The sequence below is a fragment of the Rhinatrema bivittatum genome, chromosome 8 (genome assembly GCF_901001135.1).
Source record: "Rhinatrema bivittatum chromosome 8, aRhiBiv1.1, whole genome shotgun sequence".
Classification (NCBI taxonomy): domain Eukaryota; kingdom Metazoa; phylum Chordata; class Amphibia; order Gymnophiona; family Rhinatrematidae; genus Rhinatrema; species Rhinatrema bivittatum.
In genome coordinates, this window is record NC_042622.1 from 131,079,066 (window position 1) to 131,096,437 (window position 17,372).

Below are 17,372 nucleotides of genomic sequence, written 5' to 3' on the forward strand. Positions count from 1 at the left end.
CCACCAGGCCAGCGATAAGTAGAGCTGTTTGGTGATGTGGACAATGGTGGACATTGGCTGAGAAGACTGAATCCACTGCGATTTTAGAGACCACTGCATTACTCTCATGGCAAGGCGAGCCATGGGAGTGACATGCAACGAGGATGCCATATGACCCAGTAAGACCAGAAAATGACGTGCAGTTGAATGTTGTCAAGACTGCAGTTGATGGGCCAGAGAAGCGAGAGTGAAAGCTCGATTCCGAGGTAGGAAGGCTTTTGCTTTTGGAGTGTCCAAGTCGGCTCCTATGAACGACAGGGTTTGAGAAGGAACTAGCCTGGATTTTGGATAGTTTATGAGGAACCCTAGGGAGATCAGGGTATGCAAAGTGAGATGTAGGGATGTCAGTGCAGTTTGCTGAATGGGAGCTCTGATCAACCAATCATCGAGATAGGGGTAGACGTAGACACTTTGTCTCCTGAGAAAGGCAGCTACCACTACAAGGCACTTGGTGAAGACTCGTGGGGCAGATGCTAGGCCGAATGGTATCAGGAAATACTGGGAATAGAACCCCAGCCCCTGTTGGGAGAGGAGCACTGGCTCTATTGCTCATGACTGGAGGAGGAGGGAGACCTCCTGCTCTAGGAGTCATGAGTGGTCGGATGTTCCCCACATCAGCCGAGGTGGGGAATCTGGTGGAACAGAGAGAAAGTTGAGGTGGTAACCTTGAGTTACTACAGCGAGTACCCACTGATCTGTGGTGACTGTGTGCCAAGGTTTGGAGACGTGGCACAACCGGCCTCTGACTGGAATAGCCGGAAGTGGAGGTTGGGTACTGCTCTCTAGAAAGGAGTCAAAAGCCAGACGCTGGACCTGGCTGGGAGGCTGGCTGTGACTTCTGTACTCGAGGTTGCCTGGGTTGGCTTTTTTGGTAAGGCTTAGAAGGCTGATCCCTGGACGCCGGGGCATAGTATCTCCTTTGCCGGTAGACTTATATCTTGGAGTCTCTCCTAAAGGATCTTTTGGAAGAGGAAGAGAGATCAGAAGGCAGTAAGGAGAGCTGAAGCAGAATCTCTTGATGGTCCTTGAGCTGTGCCACTGCTTCTTGAACCTTTTCTCCAAAAAGATTATCCCCAGCACAGGGCAAGTCAGCTAACCTGTCCTGTACTTCTGGTCTGAGGTCTGAAGACTTTAGCCAGGCCCATCTCCTCACACTAATTCCTGCCACCGAAACTCTGGAGGTGGTGTCGAAGATGTCATATGCAGACCGTACTTCATGTCTGCCAGCATCTAGGCCTTTTTGTGCTAGGGCATGAAGCTGGTCCTGGAATTGCAGAGGTAAGGCTTCAGCAAATTCCTGAATCTTCATGAACAGGGCCCTGTTGTATTGGGACATGTACAATTGATAGGAAGCAATGCGAGAGATCAGCATTGAGCCATGGAATAAACGTCTTCCAAATGCATCCAGGAATTTTTGTTCCTTTCCTGGAGGAATGAGGTTTGGAGTGTCATGCCCTCTTCTGGGCTGACTCCACAACCACTGAGTGATGATCTAATTGAGTTCTCTGGAATCCAGGGGCTGACTGAACTAAGTAGGTGGCATCTGCCTTACAGTTGACAGATGCTACAGAGCCAGGGTGCTCCCAATTTCTCTTTAAAAGGTCCAGAAGGATTTCATGAATAAGGATAGACATGATTTCCTTTGGAGCATCGAGAAACTGGAGAAGCTCCAGCATCTGAAGCCTAGAGTCCTCTTCAGACTGAAGCTGGAATGGAACCGTTTCAGACATTTCCTTTACAAAGCTGATAAAGGACAAGTCCTCTGGAGGAGACTGGTTCCTTTTATCAGGAGGAGAGGGCTGTGAAGGAAGATCATCAGTATCCTGCGATGAATCATCAGACCAAGGATTATAAGGCTCATCACCAGCTCCCATATGTTCATCAGAAGGGAGTAATGGTGTTATCCCGGAAGGCCCGGGTTCAAGGCATCGATGGCCTCAGAGGTGGAATCGAAGGCATCAATAGAGGCAAAGGCATCAATGGCATCGATGGAATCAGTGACATCGATGGCAGCACTCCCAAGGGCAGAATGGAGATTGGTGTTTCTTCTTCTTCCGATGACAAGGGTATCGGTGAGGAAGGAATCGGGGCCATCGGTTCCCTCAGATCCACCGGTAGAAGGGCACCGATTAACACATCCATTCTTGCCAACAATGGTGCAAGCGCCTTGGGTATCGGATCAGTGGCCGGCTCGGGAACCGGCACCAGCATTGATAGAGGTTTGAACCCCTGGAGTGTTTTACCGATGGCCTCTTGGATCATCTGATCCAATTCCTCATGGAAACCTGGGGCATGGATACCCGGTTCTGGAGTAGGAGGCAGAACTGGCGTACCCAGAGGGTCCACCGGTGAAAGTAGAGTTGCGGCTCCCGACACCTGTCCAGGTGGGGAACGCCTCGGTGACCCAGAAACAGAAGAGGATGGGGCCTTTTCTGTATGGGACTTCTTTGACGGTGGCTCAGACAACATCGATGCCGAGGGCTTGCCTTTATCTGTAGCCTGAGTTTTCCGATGGCGGTGTCAAAGGTTTTTCTCGATATTCTCCTCGGTCTTTTTCCTGAGGAGGAACAGAGGGGGTCAACACCCATGGAGACGACGAAGCTGGTCGGGAAGCAGCGGTTTCCCGGTGCTGGCATGAAGTCGACGGTACTGGTTCGGATGACATCGAAGCTATCGATGGAGTCAGGGTTTTTGACCGAAAGAGAAGTTCCACCTTCTCCAGCCTAGCCTTGCGACCCTTTGGTGTCATTTGGGCTCATTTGGTGCAAGTAAGGACATCATGGTCTGACCCCAAACACATCACACAGACTGTGTGAGGGTCAGTGATGGACATTGTTCTAGTGCAGTCGGGGCACCGAAGGAAACTCGACGCCATGGTCTCGACAAAAATTTAGTCGCGGTGCGGTCGATGTCTGGTAGGCTGCGAGGGAAAAGCAAGTTTGCTTACCGTAAACGGTGTTTCCGTAGATAGCAGGATGAATTAGCCATGCTGTCATGGGAACTGCCAATCAGGGCCCGGGAGGCGGAGCTTAAGTAGCAGAGTGTAGACATTTTTAGACTCTGTGGCTGCGCATGTGTTCCCACGCAGGAAAGTAACAGATTTTCCTCAGTCTGTAGTTAAGCTTGAGCGTAGCTGATGAAAATATGACTACCAGGGAGGTGAGTGGGTCAGCATGGCTAATTCATCCTGCTATCTACGGAAATACCGTTTACGGTAAGCAAACTTGCTTTTTCCCGTCGATAGCAGGGCTGAATTAGCCATGCTGTCATGGGAGTCCCAAGCTCCCTATCACGCTTTATCAATTACCTAGCACGTGATGGGTAAGTGTGGTAGTCGCTTGTTTAAGTAGGTAATGTTTGAAGAATCGCCTGTCCCAGCTTCGCATCTGCTGCTGACTGCTTGTCTATGCAGTAATGAGAAGTAAAGGTATGGAGGGAGGACCATGTGGCCGCCTTGCAGATGTCCATTGGTTGTACATTCCTGAGATGTGCCATGGATGTGGCCATGGCGCGAACTTGATGAGCTCGTGGAAGCGAGGGAAGTGGTAATTTTTTCTTGTTGTAGCAAAACTGGATACACTGTACTATCCAGCTTGAGACTGTTCGTTTAGCAACCGGCAATCCTGGGGAATTCGGGTTGAAAGAAACGAATAATTGAGATACTCGGTTCATAGAGTGAGTTCTCCTTTTGTAATAAGCCAATGCTCTTTTACAGTCCAAGGTGCGCAACAAATGTTCTCTGTCGTTTGAATGAGGTCTTGGGAAAAATATGGGTAACTCTATTGATTGATTGAGATGGAAGGCTGAAATCACCTTTGGAAGGAAGGCTGGATGAGGACGCAGGATGACCTTATTGTGATGGAATTGTAGGTATGGTTCATAATGTACTAATGCCTGCAATTCACTCACTCTACGTGCAGATGTTACTGCTACTAAAACTACTACTTTCCAGGTGAGATATTTGAGATGTGCTGACTCCATGGGTTCAAATGGTGGTAGCATTAGTTGTACTAGAAGTACATTGAGGTTCCACGGAACCAGTGGTTTAGCTATAGGCGGGTGAAGATGCAGTAACCCCTTGATAAACCTGGATAATAATGGGTGTTCAGCAATCGAGTGATTATTAGTCGGTCAGTGATATGCAGCAATCGAGCTGAGATGAACTCTTATAGATGATGTTGCCAATCCAGCCTAGTATAGTGAATGGAGATAATCTAATAAGAGGGTTGGTGAACAGTCAATGGGTGGAATACCATTTTCTATACACCAGTTAGAATAACGTTTCCATTTGAATGTATAACTGCATCTAGTAGATGGTTTCCTTGATTCTAGAAGTATCGCTTGTGCTACTGCAGAAATTCCCTGTGCCGTTAGTAGCGCCCGTTCAATCTCCATGCAGTCAGATGGAAGGAGGAATGGAGTGGATGGATGATCACTCTGCCTTCCTGAAGTAGAAGATCTGGTCGGTCTGGAAGTCGAACTGGGTTGTCGACTGACAGACATAAGAGATAACTGTACCACGGTTATCTGGGCCAGGCTGGGGCAATGAGGATCATTTGGCTGTTGTCCAATATGCATTTTTGAAGTGTCTTGGTGATTAGTGGAATCGGTGGAAAGGCATATAGAAGACTCGTCGACCATGGTATTAGGAAGGCATCTTGGGCGAGTCGTGATGAGCTCGGTCGAATTGAGCAAAATTGTGGAAGTTGCGTGTTTGCTTCCGTTGCAAATAGATCTATCGTTGGGGTTCCCCAACAATCAAAGATTTGCAGAGTCACTTCTGGGTTGAGTGACCATTCATGCGGGTGGAAAATGCGACTTAACCTGTCCGCTCTGGTGTTTGCTAGTCCCGGCAGGTAGGTCGTTTGAAGATGGATGGAGTGCCTTTGTGCATGGTGAAAGATTTGCAGAGCTTCCCTGCAGAAGGACCATGAACCGGACCCGCCTTGCTTGTTTATATAAAACATTGCCACTTGATTGTCTGTATAAATCATGACTCGCCGACCTTGCAGGTGTTTCTGAAAGGTCTTTAGGGCATTGCGTATCGCTCTTAGTTCCAGGAGATTGATCTGCAGATTCTGTTTGGTCGGTGTCCATAGACCCTGTGATTCCCAGAGGTCTAGATGTGCTCCCCAACCTTTCCGGGATGCATCTGTCGTGAGGACTGCATTGTCCGGTGGAGGAATGAATAGGGCTCCTTTGTCTAACGTGCGTTCTAGGAGCCACCACTTCTTTTCCATTTGGTACATCAGCGTTACACGTTTTTGCAATGGTTGCACATGCTATTTCCACTGTCGTTTGAGACCCCACTGCAAGAGTCTCATGTGAAGTTTCGTGTTCGGCACCGTGAAATTTGCTGCCGCCATGTGACCCAAGGATGTCAGAATGTTTCGAGCCATTGGGTGTTGTGTATTCATTAGTGACCACAGGAGATAACGTATTGTTATCTTCCTGTCCTCTGGAAGGAATGCTCTTGTGCGAATTGTGTCCAGGTGAGCTCCTATGAAGTGTAGAACTTGTGTAGGTTGTAACGTGTATTTTGGGTAGTTGATGAGCAACCCCAATCTCTGGAGGCACTTGATCGCTATGGTGAGATGATTCCTTAATAGAATTGGGTCCAACGCTACTACCAACCAATCGTCCAGATATGGAAAAACTGTCAGACCTTGTTGGCGAAGGTGGGCCACCACCACTACCATACATTTGGTGAATACCCTGGGCGCTGCCGATAGACCAAAGGGGAGAACCTTGTATTGGTAATGTTGATTGTGATATTGAAAACAAAGGTATTGCCAAGAGGATTGGTGGATTGGAATGTGTGTGTAAGCATCCTTCAGATCTATTGAACACATCCAGTCCTTGGGTTGTAATAATGGAAGGATGGACTTCAGAGAGACCATCTTGAATTTTTCCCAAACTATCCATTTGTTCAAGTCCCTTAGGTCTAGGATAGGTTGGTTTCCCCCGGATTTCTTTGGAATTAGGAAGTAAGGGGAATAAAAGTCCTTGCCCTGGTCCGCTCAAGGAACATACCGGATAGCCCCCTGATGGTGCAGTAGGGTTATCTCTTGGGTGAGCTGGGGGTGCAGAGTTTTCGATCCCCGAGGTGTTAGATGTGGAATTTGGGGACTGGTGACAAACTGAAGTTGATATCCATTCTTCACTATTTCTAGTACCCACTGATCCGATGTTATGGACTCCCAGGCAGAGAAGCGAGCTGTGATTCTTCCGGGAGGTGCTTCTGTTGAGGGTGGTGGTGGCCTGGTTCCTAAAAAGACTGTGAGGACTTTTCTGGGACGGCTGCTTGTTGCGGTTGTTGTCTTTGCGATCATGGTTTTCCCCTCCTCTGCTGGTGTTGTGGAGGAGGATGAGTCTGCTGTCTTTGATATGTAGGATAAGACGGCATTCTAAAGGATTGATAATTTCTATACGGTCGTCTAGAGAAGGGTTGTCTACAAGCCATTTGATAGTATCTTTTGGAAGATGTTGGTGTTGTTAAAGATTGTACTGCGAGAGCTTGATCCTTTAACTTGCTGACTATCATGAAAACGCTCACCGAACAAGTTATCTCCCATACAAGGAAGATTAGTTAACTTCTCATTTAATCATCTCGGATAGCACTGGCTTTTAACCAAGCTTGTCTGCGTACTGCTATTGCTGTGGCTGATGCTCGAGAGGAATTTTCAAATCCTTCATAGACTTCCCTAAGCAGATGACGTGAACATTCTTCCATGTCTAAAATAGGAGAAGGAATGCTATCTCCAGTCGAGGTAAACATTCCCTTGGTTGCCAGAATACATTCATACATGTACTGGACCATGTAGAATTGATGATGATGAATGCGAGCTGTTAGCATAGCGTTTTGGTAGATCTGCTTCGCAAAATCATCTAAGCATTTATTATCCTTGCCAGGGGGGTTGGAGGCATGTGTTTTTGACTTTTTGGATCTTTGTAACACTGATTCTACAACGATAGAGTCATGCGATAGCTGTGGAGTGGAATATGTAGAAGGTTTTTGTAACTTAAACTTCAAGTCCATTTTTCTAGATACCACTGAGACTGTGAACAGCGTCTCCCATGATTTCTGAAGAACACTATGTAAGACATTGTGCGGTGGCAGCGATGTAGGCTCCCCTGGTGTATCGAAGATCTTTAATAGGCCCAAAGTTTCTGCCCTGGGCTCCAGTAATTTCTGCACCTCCAATTTTAAAATGGCTCCCATCTTTTCTACAAACTTGGGGTAAGAAAGATCCTCCGGGGGAGAATACGGTTCAGATGGCTGCTCTGGCGGATCTGAAGGGTAGGGCGGATGAGGAAGGCAAAGATTGTGACACTACTGATTCCCCTTGTGAGGAGTGAGAGCGAGCTGGAGACGAAGGCTGTGGTTGTATTGGGACAGGTGTTGGTTCTACCGGCTGTTCTGTTGGTTCCCATAGGCTAGATATGTCTTCTGATGGCAAAGTAAATGAAGACTGCAGCGTTTCAAAGAATCCTGCAAGGGATTGTGAGAGATCCCAGAATGCATTTTTGGTGTGGGCTGGCATCGAAGGGCATCTATGAGACGTGCCCAATGGTTGCGGGCCCTGCAGTGGCTGGACAGACTGAGGGGTGGGAGGTCTCGAAGTAGTATCCTCTACTAATGGTTTAGCTTGATTCCCCGATTGTTGTCCAGAGGATTCCCTGTCTGTAGACTCTGAGAGGGAACGAGATGAATTAGAATATTAAATTGGTATTGTTTGCCTCTCCAAAGGTCGTGACCTTCCTGTCTGATCGGAGGAAGATGAAGCTGGTGATTTGTTTCCAGTGTAATCTGAGGAGCAGTGTGTACACTCGGAAAGATGTCTGGAGGAGGAGGAAGAACTTTTATTATTATGTTTCGACCTCTTCCGTCTATGCGAATATTCACTATCCATTGTAGAATCCCTACCAGAAATTGAGCGTTTTGAAGATGTATGACTTCTACCTGCCAAGGACTGTCTTTCATGCAACGATCGGGGTTCTATGTGCTTTATGAGCTGTCTTCGTACTTGCTTCAATCCTGGAAGTAGTCCCGATACCTGGCGTGACATACTCTGTACTGGCTCCGTAGACTGTTGCACCGGTGTTCGCTAATGCGGTGCTGGCTCCGATCTCATCAGCGCCGGCCCCGGTGTTCTCTATTCTGGTCTTTTCGGCACCGGCTCCGGCTCAGACTGCGCTGGTCTTTTCGGCGCTGGCTCCGGCCCCAACTGTGCCAGCTCCGGCCTCTTCAGTGCCGGTTCCCCTCTCTTTGGCGCCAGCTCCGGCGTCTTTGGCCGATTCGATGCTCGCAGCGACGGCTCCGGCCTTTTTAGACCCGTCGAGCGGTGCCATTTCATCGATGCTACGAGCATCGGGCGGGCTTTGTATTCCGTTCGGGAAACTGCCCTCTGCTTCGATGGATCCTGAAGCGCACGGCCAGGTTCATGTGACCGTCGGCATCGTCTTTTTTGAGTTGAGGGTGATTAGTCCCTCGAAACCTTTCGTGATACGAGGTTTTGTTCCATGACCTTAACTCTGGTCCGGGAGGCTTGTTGGTCCCACGACGAGGCCCTTCTCTTCTGGGGTGGCGCCCGCGAGGCCGGCCCCGGTGAAAAATGAGTCGTCGACGGCCTATTTGTGAGCTTGAGTTCCATCATCCTGTAGGCCCTATGACGCCGGGCTCGCGGGGACATCCGTCCACAAAAATCACAATCAGACTGTGATCCGGTCCCAAACAGCGGTAACAGCAATCATGTCCGTCGGTGATGGACATGATCTTACTGCAGGGACATGGTTTGAAGCCCGAAGGCTTTTTCGACATTTTCTCTAAATTTTTGAAAAAATCTGTGAGGAGAATATGGCTCCGCATGCGCTCCCGCACGCGGAAAAAAAAGACTGAGGAGAATCTGTTACTTTCCTGCGCTGGAACACACGCGCAGCCGCAGAGTCTAAAAAAGTCTACACTCTGCTACTTAAGCTCTGCCTCCCGGGCCCTGATTGGCAGTTCCCATGACAGCATGGCTAATTCAGCCCTGCTATTGACGGGAAAAAACTCGACAGGAATCCGGTAAAAAACTTACCGTTTGACCGCGGAGCAAAGGTATTGATAAGGGGACTCCTGTGGGGTATAATTATTTGAAATTTTTTGAAAAAGTTCCATGAGGAAAAATTTCTGTCAGGAATCTCTGAAGAGCTCCTTAACCCACTTGGCTACTGCTGCATGGAAAAAAAGAAGACTGAAGGGGGACCCCTGCTGGATGCAGGGTTGGTGCTATGCTGGGCATGCCCAGTAGGTGCCAGTCAAAGTTCTAGAAACTTTGACAAAAGTGTTCTGTGATTGGGCTCCATTCTGATGATGTCACCCATATGTGACCATATATGAGGACTACCATCCTGCTTGCCCTGTGAGAAAAGTTGGTTCCTTGAATATGCTCTCTCAAATTCAAACTGCAGATTCTACAAAATTTAGTTTTTAACATAGCTTTTAAGACATGACAAGGTGTGCTTTAGATTTTCATTACATAAATTTTCAGATGCAGTATGGGGCTTGAGTACTAAGGCAAAGAGAATCATCTCCTTTGCAAAAGTATGGAAACTATTTCTGTAGACAATGCACCAACAAGGCATTGTAATGAGCAAGTATGACTTGATATGTCGTGTGTTAAAAGAAATCGTTCATGTTTAGAAATCACAATGGAAGTGTCTTTTGGTTAGACCAGGTGTTCCAACTCTAGTCCTTAAGAACAGCACATCAGTCTGGTTTTCAGGATATTTCTAATGAATATGCATGAGGAAGACTGCATGCAGTGCTTCAGTTGTATGCAAATCTATCTTATGCATGTTCATTAGGAATATCTTAAAAACATTTGCGGCCCTCGAGGACTGGAGTTAGACATCCCTGCTGTACAGTAAGGATTCAGCTGATAACTTTGGGAGCGTGGAAGCTAAATTAGCCAATATGAAAATGTACTTGGGCTGGGTGGCACAATTTTGGTGGGCAAAATGGGGGGCAAAGAAAGGGATAGGGAAACCAAGTTAAGCACTTAAGATATCGATAAGTTCAGACTCATCTGGCTAAGTGATACTGTTTGAATATTCTGCCGCATTTAGCGGCTACTTAGCCAGATAACTTTATCCTGCTAACTAGTTATCCATCTAAGTGGTGGGTGGGATAGGGTTGTTTCAGAGGATGGATACTTATCCCGATAACTTAACCAGATAAGTGGTGATACTCAGACTTATCCAGCTAATTTAGGGGGTCATTTTCCAACTCACATTATGGCATTTTCACATGCATTAAAGCATTTTCGCATGCGAAAAACACCTTAACGCACGCTAAAAGCACCATAACGCATGGTGCGATGCAAATTTTTAAAAGGGGAGGAGTCGGGTGGGATTTTTGTAAAAGTGGACTGGCTTCGCAAAGTGCAAAGTCATAATGCATGATATCACACAATTTTAATATGCCATAATACAAATTGCAATTTGGGGAGAGAGAGAGTATTAAGCTATTTATACTACTATAGGAGGCCTACTTAGTAACTTGAGGTGAGGTTTAGGTAGTAGTGTAGGGGTTTGGGGTCACTGACATGCAGAGTGAGACATACGAACAGAACAGTACATGCTTGTGAAGATTTTGTGTCCTTCAGGGTGAGGAAACTCACAGAACGATGAGATTTGTACAATGTTCTCTCAACTTAGCTTGATGTTACCCAGGTAGAGAGTCCATCAAGCTAGGTTGAGTGAACACTGTACAAATCTCATCGTTGAGTGAGTTTCCTCACTCTGAAGGACATCAAATCTTCACAAGAGTGTACTGTTCTGTTCGTATGTCTCACTCTGCATGTCAAAGTGGCCCCAAACCCCTACACTACTACCTAAACCTTACCTCAAGTTACTAAGTAGGCCTCCTATAGTAGCATGAATAGCTAACTACTACAAGGACTTTAGAGATAGTCTCTCTCTCTCTGTCTCCTCCCCCCCCCCCCCCCAGTGGGTTGCAATAGTTTGATGAATCTAGCCCTTAGCCATCTAAATTAGACCTGCTATTGAGGTCTAAAGTTAGATAGATAAACGTATCCAGCTAATTATTGGATATATTATTCAGTGGTGTGGCTGTACCACAGAATATGCTGGAAATGTACAGACTCTTAGTCACACAGAGGAGGTGGTCCTGGAGAAGGGTTGAAAACACACATTCCATTTTTATTTTCAAATCTATGCATTTTCCATGGAAAAAAATCACCCACATAAACAGCGTTCATGGGTACTCTGTACCCACAGCAAATTTCAAAGGGAAAGAATGCAAGCACTTTCCCTTTGAGGACTGGTGCAAAGCCTGTGGGCAGAAAGTACCTGCAGACTTTGTACCAGTGTGACCAGTTGGAAATTGGCTCCCACCCTCTCAACTGTCAGCAGGACAACTTTGCAGCGGTGTTTCAGTCATCTCGCCTGTGTATTTCCAGCCTTAACCTTCTACAGGTCAATGCATCCTGACTGCAAAGGGAAAAAAAGCAAAGGGGGTAGGGGATGTCATAGCAGGGAAGAGATATAAAGGATATAAGAAACAAGGACTTATCAGTGATTCTAAAGAATCTCTCCAGACCGTGACCACCAGGCACCACAAAATGAGCCTGGGTAAACCAGGTGGATTTAAGTAGTTTTACAAATCAGCAAACAGAAGTCTATTTGTCTGAGTACTAAGAATCAAGACACCAAGGATCTTGACATGGTCTGGCAGCAATTGAGATAAAAAAAATAAATCCAAAAAGCATTAAAAGTGAAAGTGCCTCTCACTAACATTTACATTTTAACATATGACAGCACACCAAAACGTATCAGTTTCTCTCTCAGTCTGGTAACCTGAGAGTGATATCTTGGTGCCATGGTGGAACACACACTTTGTATTGTTGTAGCAGGACTATTCTTGTTGTTCAGCTAACACATGCACTTTAGATAACTTTTGTAATCCCCTTTTAAAATTGTACTTTTTCTTTGTACACCGTTTCAGATGACCAGCACCATAATTTTTAGTCATCTGGGTCAGTGACAGTGCCTCCCATCCGAACATTTTTGCAAGTCATCTAGCTAGTACACTAGCAGACTTAGCAATTCACCCCTGGTTGATGGAACAAAATGATCCAACCCTAGTTTTGTGCCTTTGCATTCATGGCGTTGTAGTTCTGATTATCTAAATGAAATCAATGGGAAAATTAGAACTACAACTCTATGCATGCAATGGTGCAAAACCAGGAATGGATCCACCTGTTCAGTCCAGTTGGGGTGAGTGGGGTAAGTTGGCAACACCTACAAATCAGGTAGAAAGAAAGGGAGGAGTAAGTGATGGAACTTACTCATAATTGCCTCTCCTGCTTGAGACAAAGATGACAGAGTAGTGATTAATCCTGATCTGGAACAGCACCTGGCCATGAATGCTGAGAATGGACAAGAGGCTGGTATCTTCTTTTAGAGAGTATCTGAGCTTCAGCAGCACACTCAGCTCATCCATAAAACTGTGAGGGGAAGGGGGAAAAGAAAAGAAAATTCCTGACAGTTACAGCAATCATTGCTTAATTTCATTATTGCTCAATTTATTCTATTCTATGCCCAGGACATCCGCTAATGCCCCAAGTAATGCCAAGGTGTTTCAGAAGATTATTTGAAGTGCAGTAACACCACAGAGTGCAAAGTAAATCCTATGCTACAAAGAAGTATTCTTCAATTTACTTTATTGCAAACTCTGATGTGTTACTGTTTGTGCAATGCATATAATTTTTCTACTTTATTTTATTTTATTTACATTCACTATATTATTTGGCACTTCAAAGAGGATTATATTCAGTTACTGTAGGTATTTCCTTATACCCAGAGGATTTACAATCTTAGGGGTATTTTTACTAAGCTGCACTAAGCATTTAACAAGAGAAAAATGCTGTTTATCACATGATATATACATATGGTGCTATCATACCTATAAGGGAGCCGAGACCGACATGCTGCAAATGCGCAGAGAGCGGCTCTGCCCAACATGCCGCACGTGCGCGTGCGAGAGAGCACGTCAGTCAGAGCATGTCGGTCAGACAACATGGCGCCAGGAGGAAATGAAGCCGTGTGAGGGCTGCCTTGGAAACTGTTGGCGTTCTTTACGGCAGACGCGCCGTTTTGCGGACTCTGAGTGATGTGAGTCAGGCTGAGGTGGACAATATGCGTGTAGCAAAGCGGCAGGGAGGAGCAGCGGCAGCGGTATCCGAGCATCGGGTGGGCCAGCATCGAGCCTGGTGGTGAGGCTTGCACGCGAGAGAGAGAGAGAGAGAGACCCAGACACCTCCCATCTCCGTGTCTGCGCTTAATGGGACCCTGGGGTCGCCGGCATCTTGTGGCAAGAATGAGGGACCCGAGCTGACCACATCAGGAGAGGGAAGAGGTTGTGGATGAGGTGAGAGAGGAAGGAAAAGGGAAGCTGAGAGGGGATGGAAGGAAAAGGGAAGATGATGTGAGTGAGTGGGAAGGGTAAGAAGTTGTGGAGAACAGAAAAAGAGGAAGTGGAGGAGGGCTGAGGGAGAGGGAAGGGGTTGTGGATGAGGTGAGAGGGGAAGGAAAGGGCAGATGACAGGGGATGGAAGGAAAAGGGAAGAGGATATGAGTAAGTGGGAAGGGTAAGAAGTTGTGGAGAAGAGAGCGGCTCTGACCGACGTGCTGTTTGACCGATGGAATCTCGCCCATTTGAACGGGCCTATCATCTAGTTATAAGATATTTTTCCCCTAAAATCCACCAAGTATTTAAATGATCTGCTTTGCATTCATTAAATTTGCAGATGTATGCAAAGCAGCTCATACATAACTAATTTCTTGCAAATAAAATAACATGACTTGCCTGAAATACTGCAAGCTGTGTTATTTTCCAGAAAATTGGCTACAACTCAGGAGCTGTAGCTAACTTTCTCTGGGAGCATAGGGACATTAATGCACATTCCAATGCTCCGGGCATGAAATTTAAAGGCCAAAATGGCCCTAATGTCCTCGCCCTAGAATGTGTAAAATTCCCCCTCAGGGAGACTGGCTAGACCCCAGCCATCTGTAAAATTACAGATTTTACTGTCATACAGCAAATCCCTTCCTTTTCAAAAGTCATACCCCAATGCAAACCCCTCCACCCTATTTCCAAAAGTGCCACCCCAACACCCTAGCTCATCCCTCCTCAGCCTTACCTAGTGGCCTAGGGTATTCCTGTTAGTCAGCGGAGTCTAGGGTTACCCCTAGGCTCTGGGCCGGCCTCTGGACTAGGGGCAAAGGCAGGCCAATGCCATTTTGGAAAACGGTGGCCGCTGGTCTAGAGATGGGGGGGGGGCCAAGCCCCGAGCCCCACCAGACTACTAAGGACCCCACTAGGCTGCTAGGGATACCCTAGGCCACAAGTAAGGCCGAGGGTGAGTGATTTGTTTTTGAAAGGGAAAGAGTTTGGGAAGAGGGGTGTGGCATCACCATGCAACCAAAAATATATATTTTTTTACTTTTTCCCTTCCTGAACCACCTCTACAGGCAATGGGAGAGGAGGTGGAGGTCTAGCCAGACCCAGGAATGGGTTTTTTTTTAATATATTTGAGGGCCAAATCATTAGAGCTGTCATGGCCTTTTAAGAAGATGGTGGCCCTGGGCAAAGTAGGCCACCATCATGTGATTTTTTTTCTCCTTTGCCTGCCTTAGTTTTACTAGCGGAATTCGTTTGTGAGAAAAAATGCTAAGGGGAAGCCTCCTCATGGTAAAATACCACAGCATAGTAAATAACCCCTTATGTTTTGTTTATACATACCTAAGACAATGCCAGGTAAAGTGACTTGCCCAAGGTTATAAGGAGCAGCAGAAAAAACTGAACTCTGCTTTCCATGTTTCATAGCAACTGCTCTAACCATTGGGCTACTCCTCTACTTTGCTACTGTTTAATGTTCACCTGGTGACATATTGCTGCATATCCTGAATCATTTTTTATTTATACAAGAGTCTGCTAGTCATTATTGTTTACGTAATCATACTATCTCTAGTAAATGCTGAGTGGGTTAAAATATTCCTTCTATCCAGGTATTAGATGTCAGATAATGTCCTGTCCATCAATGAAAGCACCAAGTACTTTAAGCAGAAATTACATAGAAACATGACAGAAGATAAGGACTATAATACCCAATTTAATTCCTGTTGCATTGCCTTAGATCCCAGTGAATCTTTGTATTCTCCTGTTCCAGAACCTGCTTTACACCTAAGGTGCCCTCTAAGAGGCAAGTGTAAAAGGAACAGACTTGCCTGATTCCAAATACTGTCCTGGTTGGGAGACTGAGGGTGGAATACTGGCCAATCTCAAGGGCACCGCAGTTCACTTCATCATAAATGAGGGAGACATTCAAGAGGTCTGGGGAGTGCACTGTCAGCTTGTCCAGCAAGTTCACTTCATCTGCAAGGAGGGAATAAAAAAGCAAGGATTAGATGGAACTCAAACAAAAGTATTTGTTTACATATTTATTTTTATCTCTGCCTTTCCACAAGTATAACCAAGGGGACTCACAGTAACATATAACAGACAATAAAAAGTCTGTAATAAAGTACACTATAAGTAATAAGTACATATAACCAATACTAAACCAAAATAACATTTTGTATCAGGCAATCAATGCACAGTAGCAATAATAAATCGCTCTCACCACATTAGTCAGTGGAACACAGACACCAGTTCAAAGTCATCCTCAGATATGACAAATATCTGTTTCTGGTGCTAAAACTTGTCTGGTTCCCTGAGAAGCCATGAGCTGTTGAAATTTAACATGCTCAAAGGATGCTAGCAGAAAACTATGAAAGAAAGCAATATAATGACATTCCCTGGATTTTTCCACTCACTCAACTCCAAATATTTTAAACAAAGTAAAGATTCCACACTTCAGCTTGGGAAATCTGCTCCTATGTAAGCTGGCCAGAGCCAAATTGCTACACTAAAACAATCTCTAGATAGAGCTCCTGACAAAAAATCACAAATACTCATGAGTCGTTTCTCCTGGGTGCATGACAGCATGAAACATATTTAACATCTTTCATTTTTATTTTACATTTCTTGGGAATTTATCAGTGTCTACTACTGTATTAGAATTTTTAGGGGCAGTGGATCACAAGATAGCTAGACGTGCTGTGCAAGGATAATAGCTAGCATCCTGTGTAAAATGGATGCTGTCAAGTGATATATATTAATCTGTTATGCTGAAAAGAGAACAGTATAACTGCAAGCATGTGATAACATTACTTTACATATAGGGGTAGATATTCAAAGACATTTAGACTGATAACTGAAAAGTTACCCGTTTAAATAGCTAATATAGCAATTTCAGAGTTATCTGGATAATAGAGATGAGCTTTGTTTTTTTCTACCTGATTGTTTTTATGAGTCGGACGCTTCAGGGTAAAGTTCGTTTTTCCTCAGTTTTTTTGAAAAACGAACAAAAACTAAACGTGGAAAAACGAAACCGGCCCAAAAAACGACGCAGGAAAACAAAGCTCAAAAAAACCCACCCCAAGCATTAAAATTCACTTTAATACATGAAATACAACCCCCCCCCCCCACCATCCCAATCCCTCCCCAAGATTTACTAACACCCCTGGTGGTCCAGCGGGGTCCCGTGAGGGATTTCTCCCTCCGTGGCGTCAAGCTGTCTGGCCTGCCTCGATCAAAATGGCGCCGATAGCCTTTGACCTACTATGTCACAGGGGCTACCGGTGCCATTGGTCAGCCCCTGTCAAATTGTAGGAGCACAAGATGACACCGATGGCCATGTGACAGGGGCTGACCAATGGCACCGGTAGCCCCTGTGACATAGTAAGGGCAAATGCTATCAGCGCCATTTTGATTACTGGCAGCCGACAGTCTGAGTGCAGGAGGTCACTCCCGGATCCCCGCTGGACCACCAGGAACTTTTGGCAAGTCTTGGGGGACCCTTTTGACCCCCACAAGACTTGCCAAAAGTCCAGCGGGGGTCTGGGAGCGACCTCCTGCACTCGGGACCGTCGGCTGCCAGTAATCAAAATGGCGCCGATAGTCTTTGTCCTTACTATGTCACAGGGGCTAACGGTGCCATTGGTCAGCCCCTGTCACATGATAGGAACACAAGATAGTGCCAGCCATCCATTGGTCAGCCCCTGTCATATGGTAGGAGCAATGGATGGCTGGCACCATCTTGTGTTCCTACCACGTGACACGGGTCAATCAATGGCACCGGTAGTTAAGGCAAAGGCTATCAGCACCATTTTGATTACTGGCAGCCGACGGTCTGAGTGCAGGAGGTCACTCCTGGACCCCTGCT

At 46.1% G+C, this 17,372-nt stretch overlaps 1 protein-coding gene across 1 annotated transcript in view; it reads right to left on the reverse strand.

Annotated features, from left to right (window-relative positions):
• LOC115097568 (collagen alpha-1(XI) chain-like) overlaps positions 1-13,125 on the reverse strand; it is a 319,380-nt gene extending 306,255 nt beyond the window's left edge. The window contains exons 1-2 of the mRNA XM_029613505.1: positions 13,010-13,125; positions 12,393-12,551 (exon numbers count right to left, since the gene is read on the reverse strand). Of these exons, the coding sequence (XP_029469365.1) occupies positions 12,393-12,551; positions 13,010-13,125 (275 nt within the window). The remainder of the gene's footprint in view (positions 1-12,392; positions 12,552-13,009) is intronic.
• Between the last annotated feature and the right edge of the window lie 4,247 nt (positions 13,126-17,372).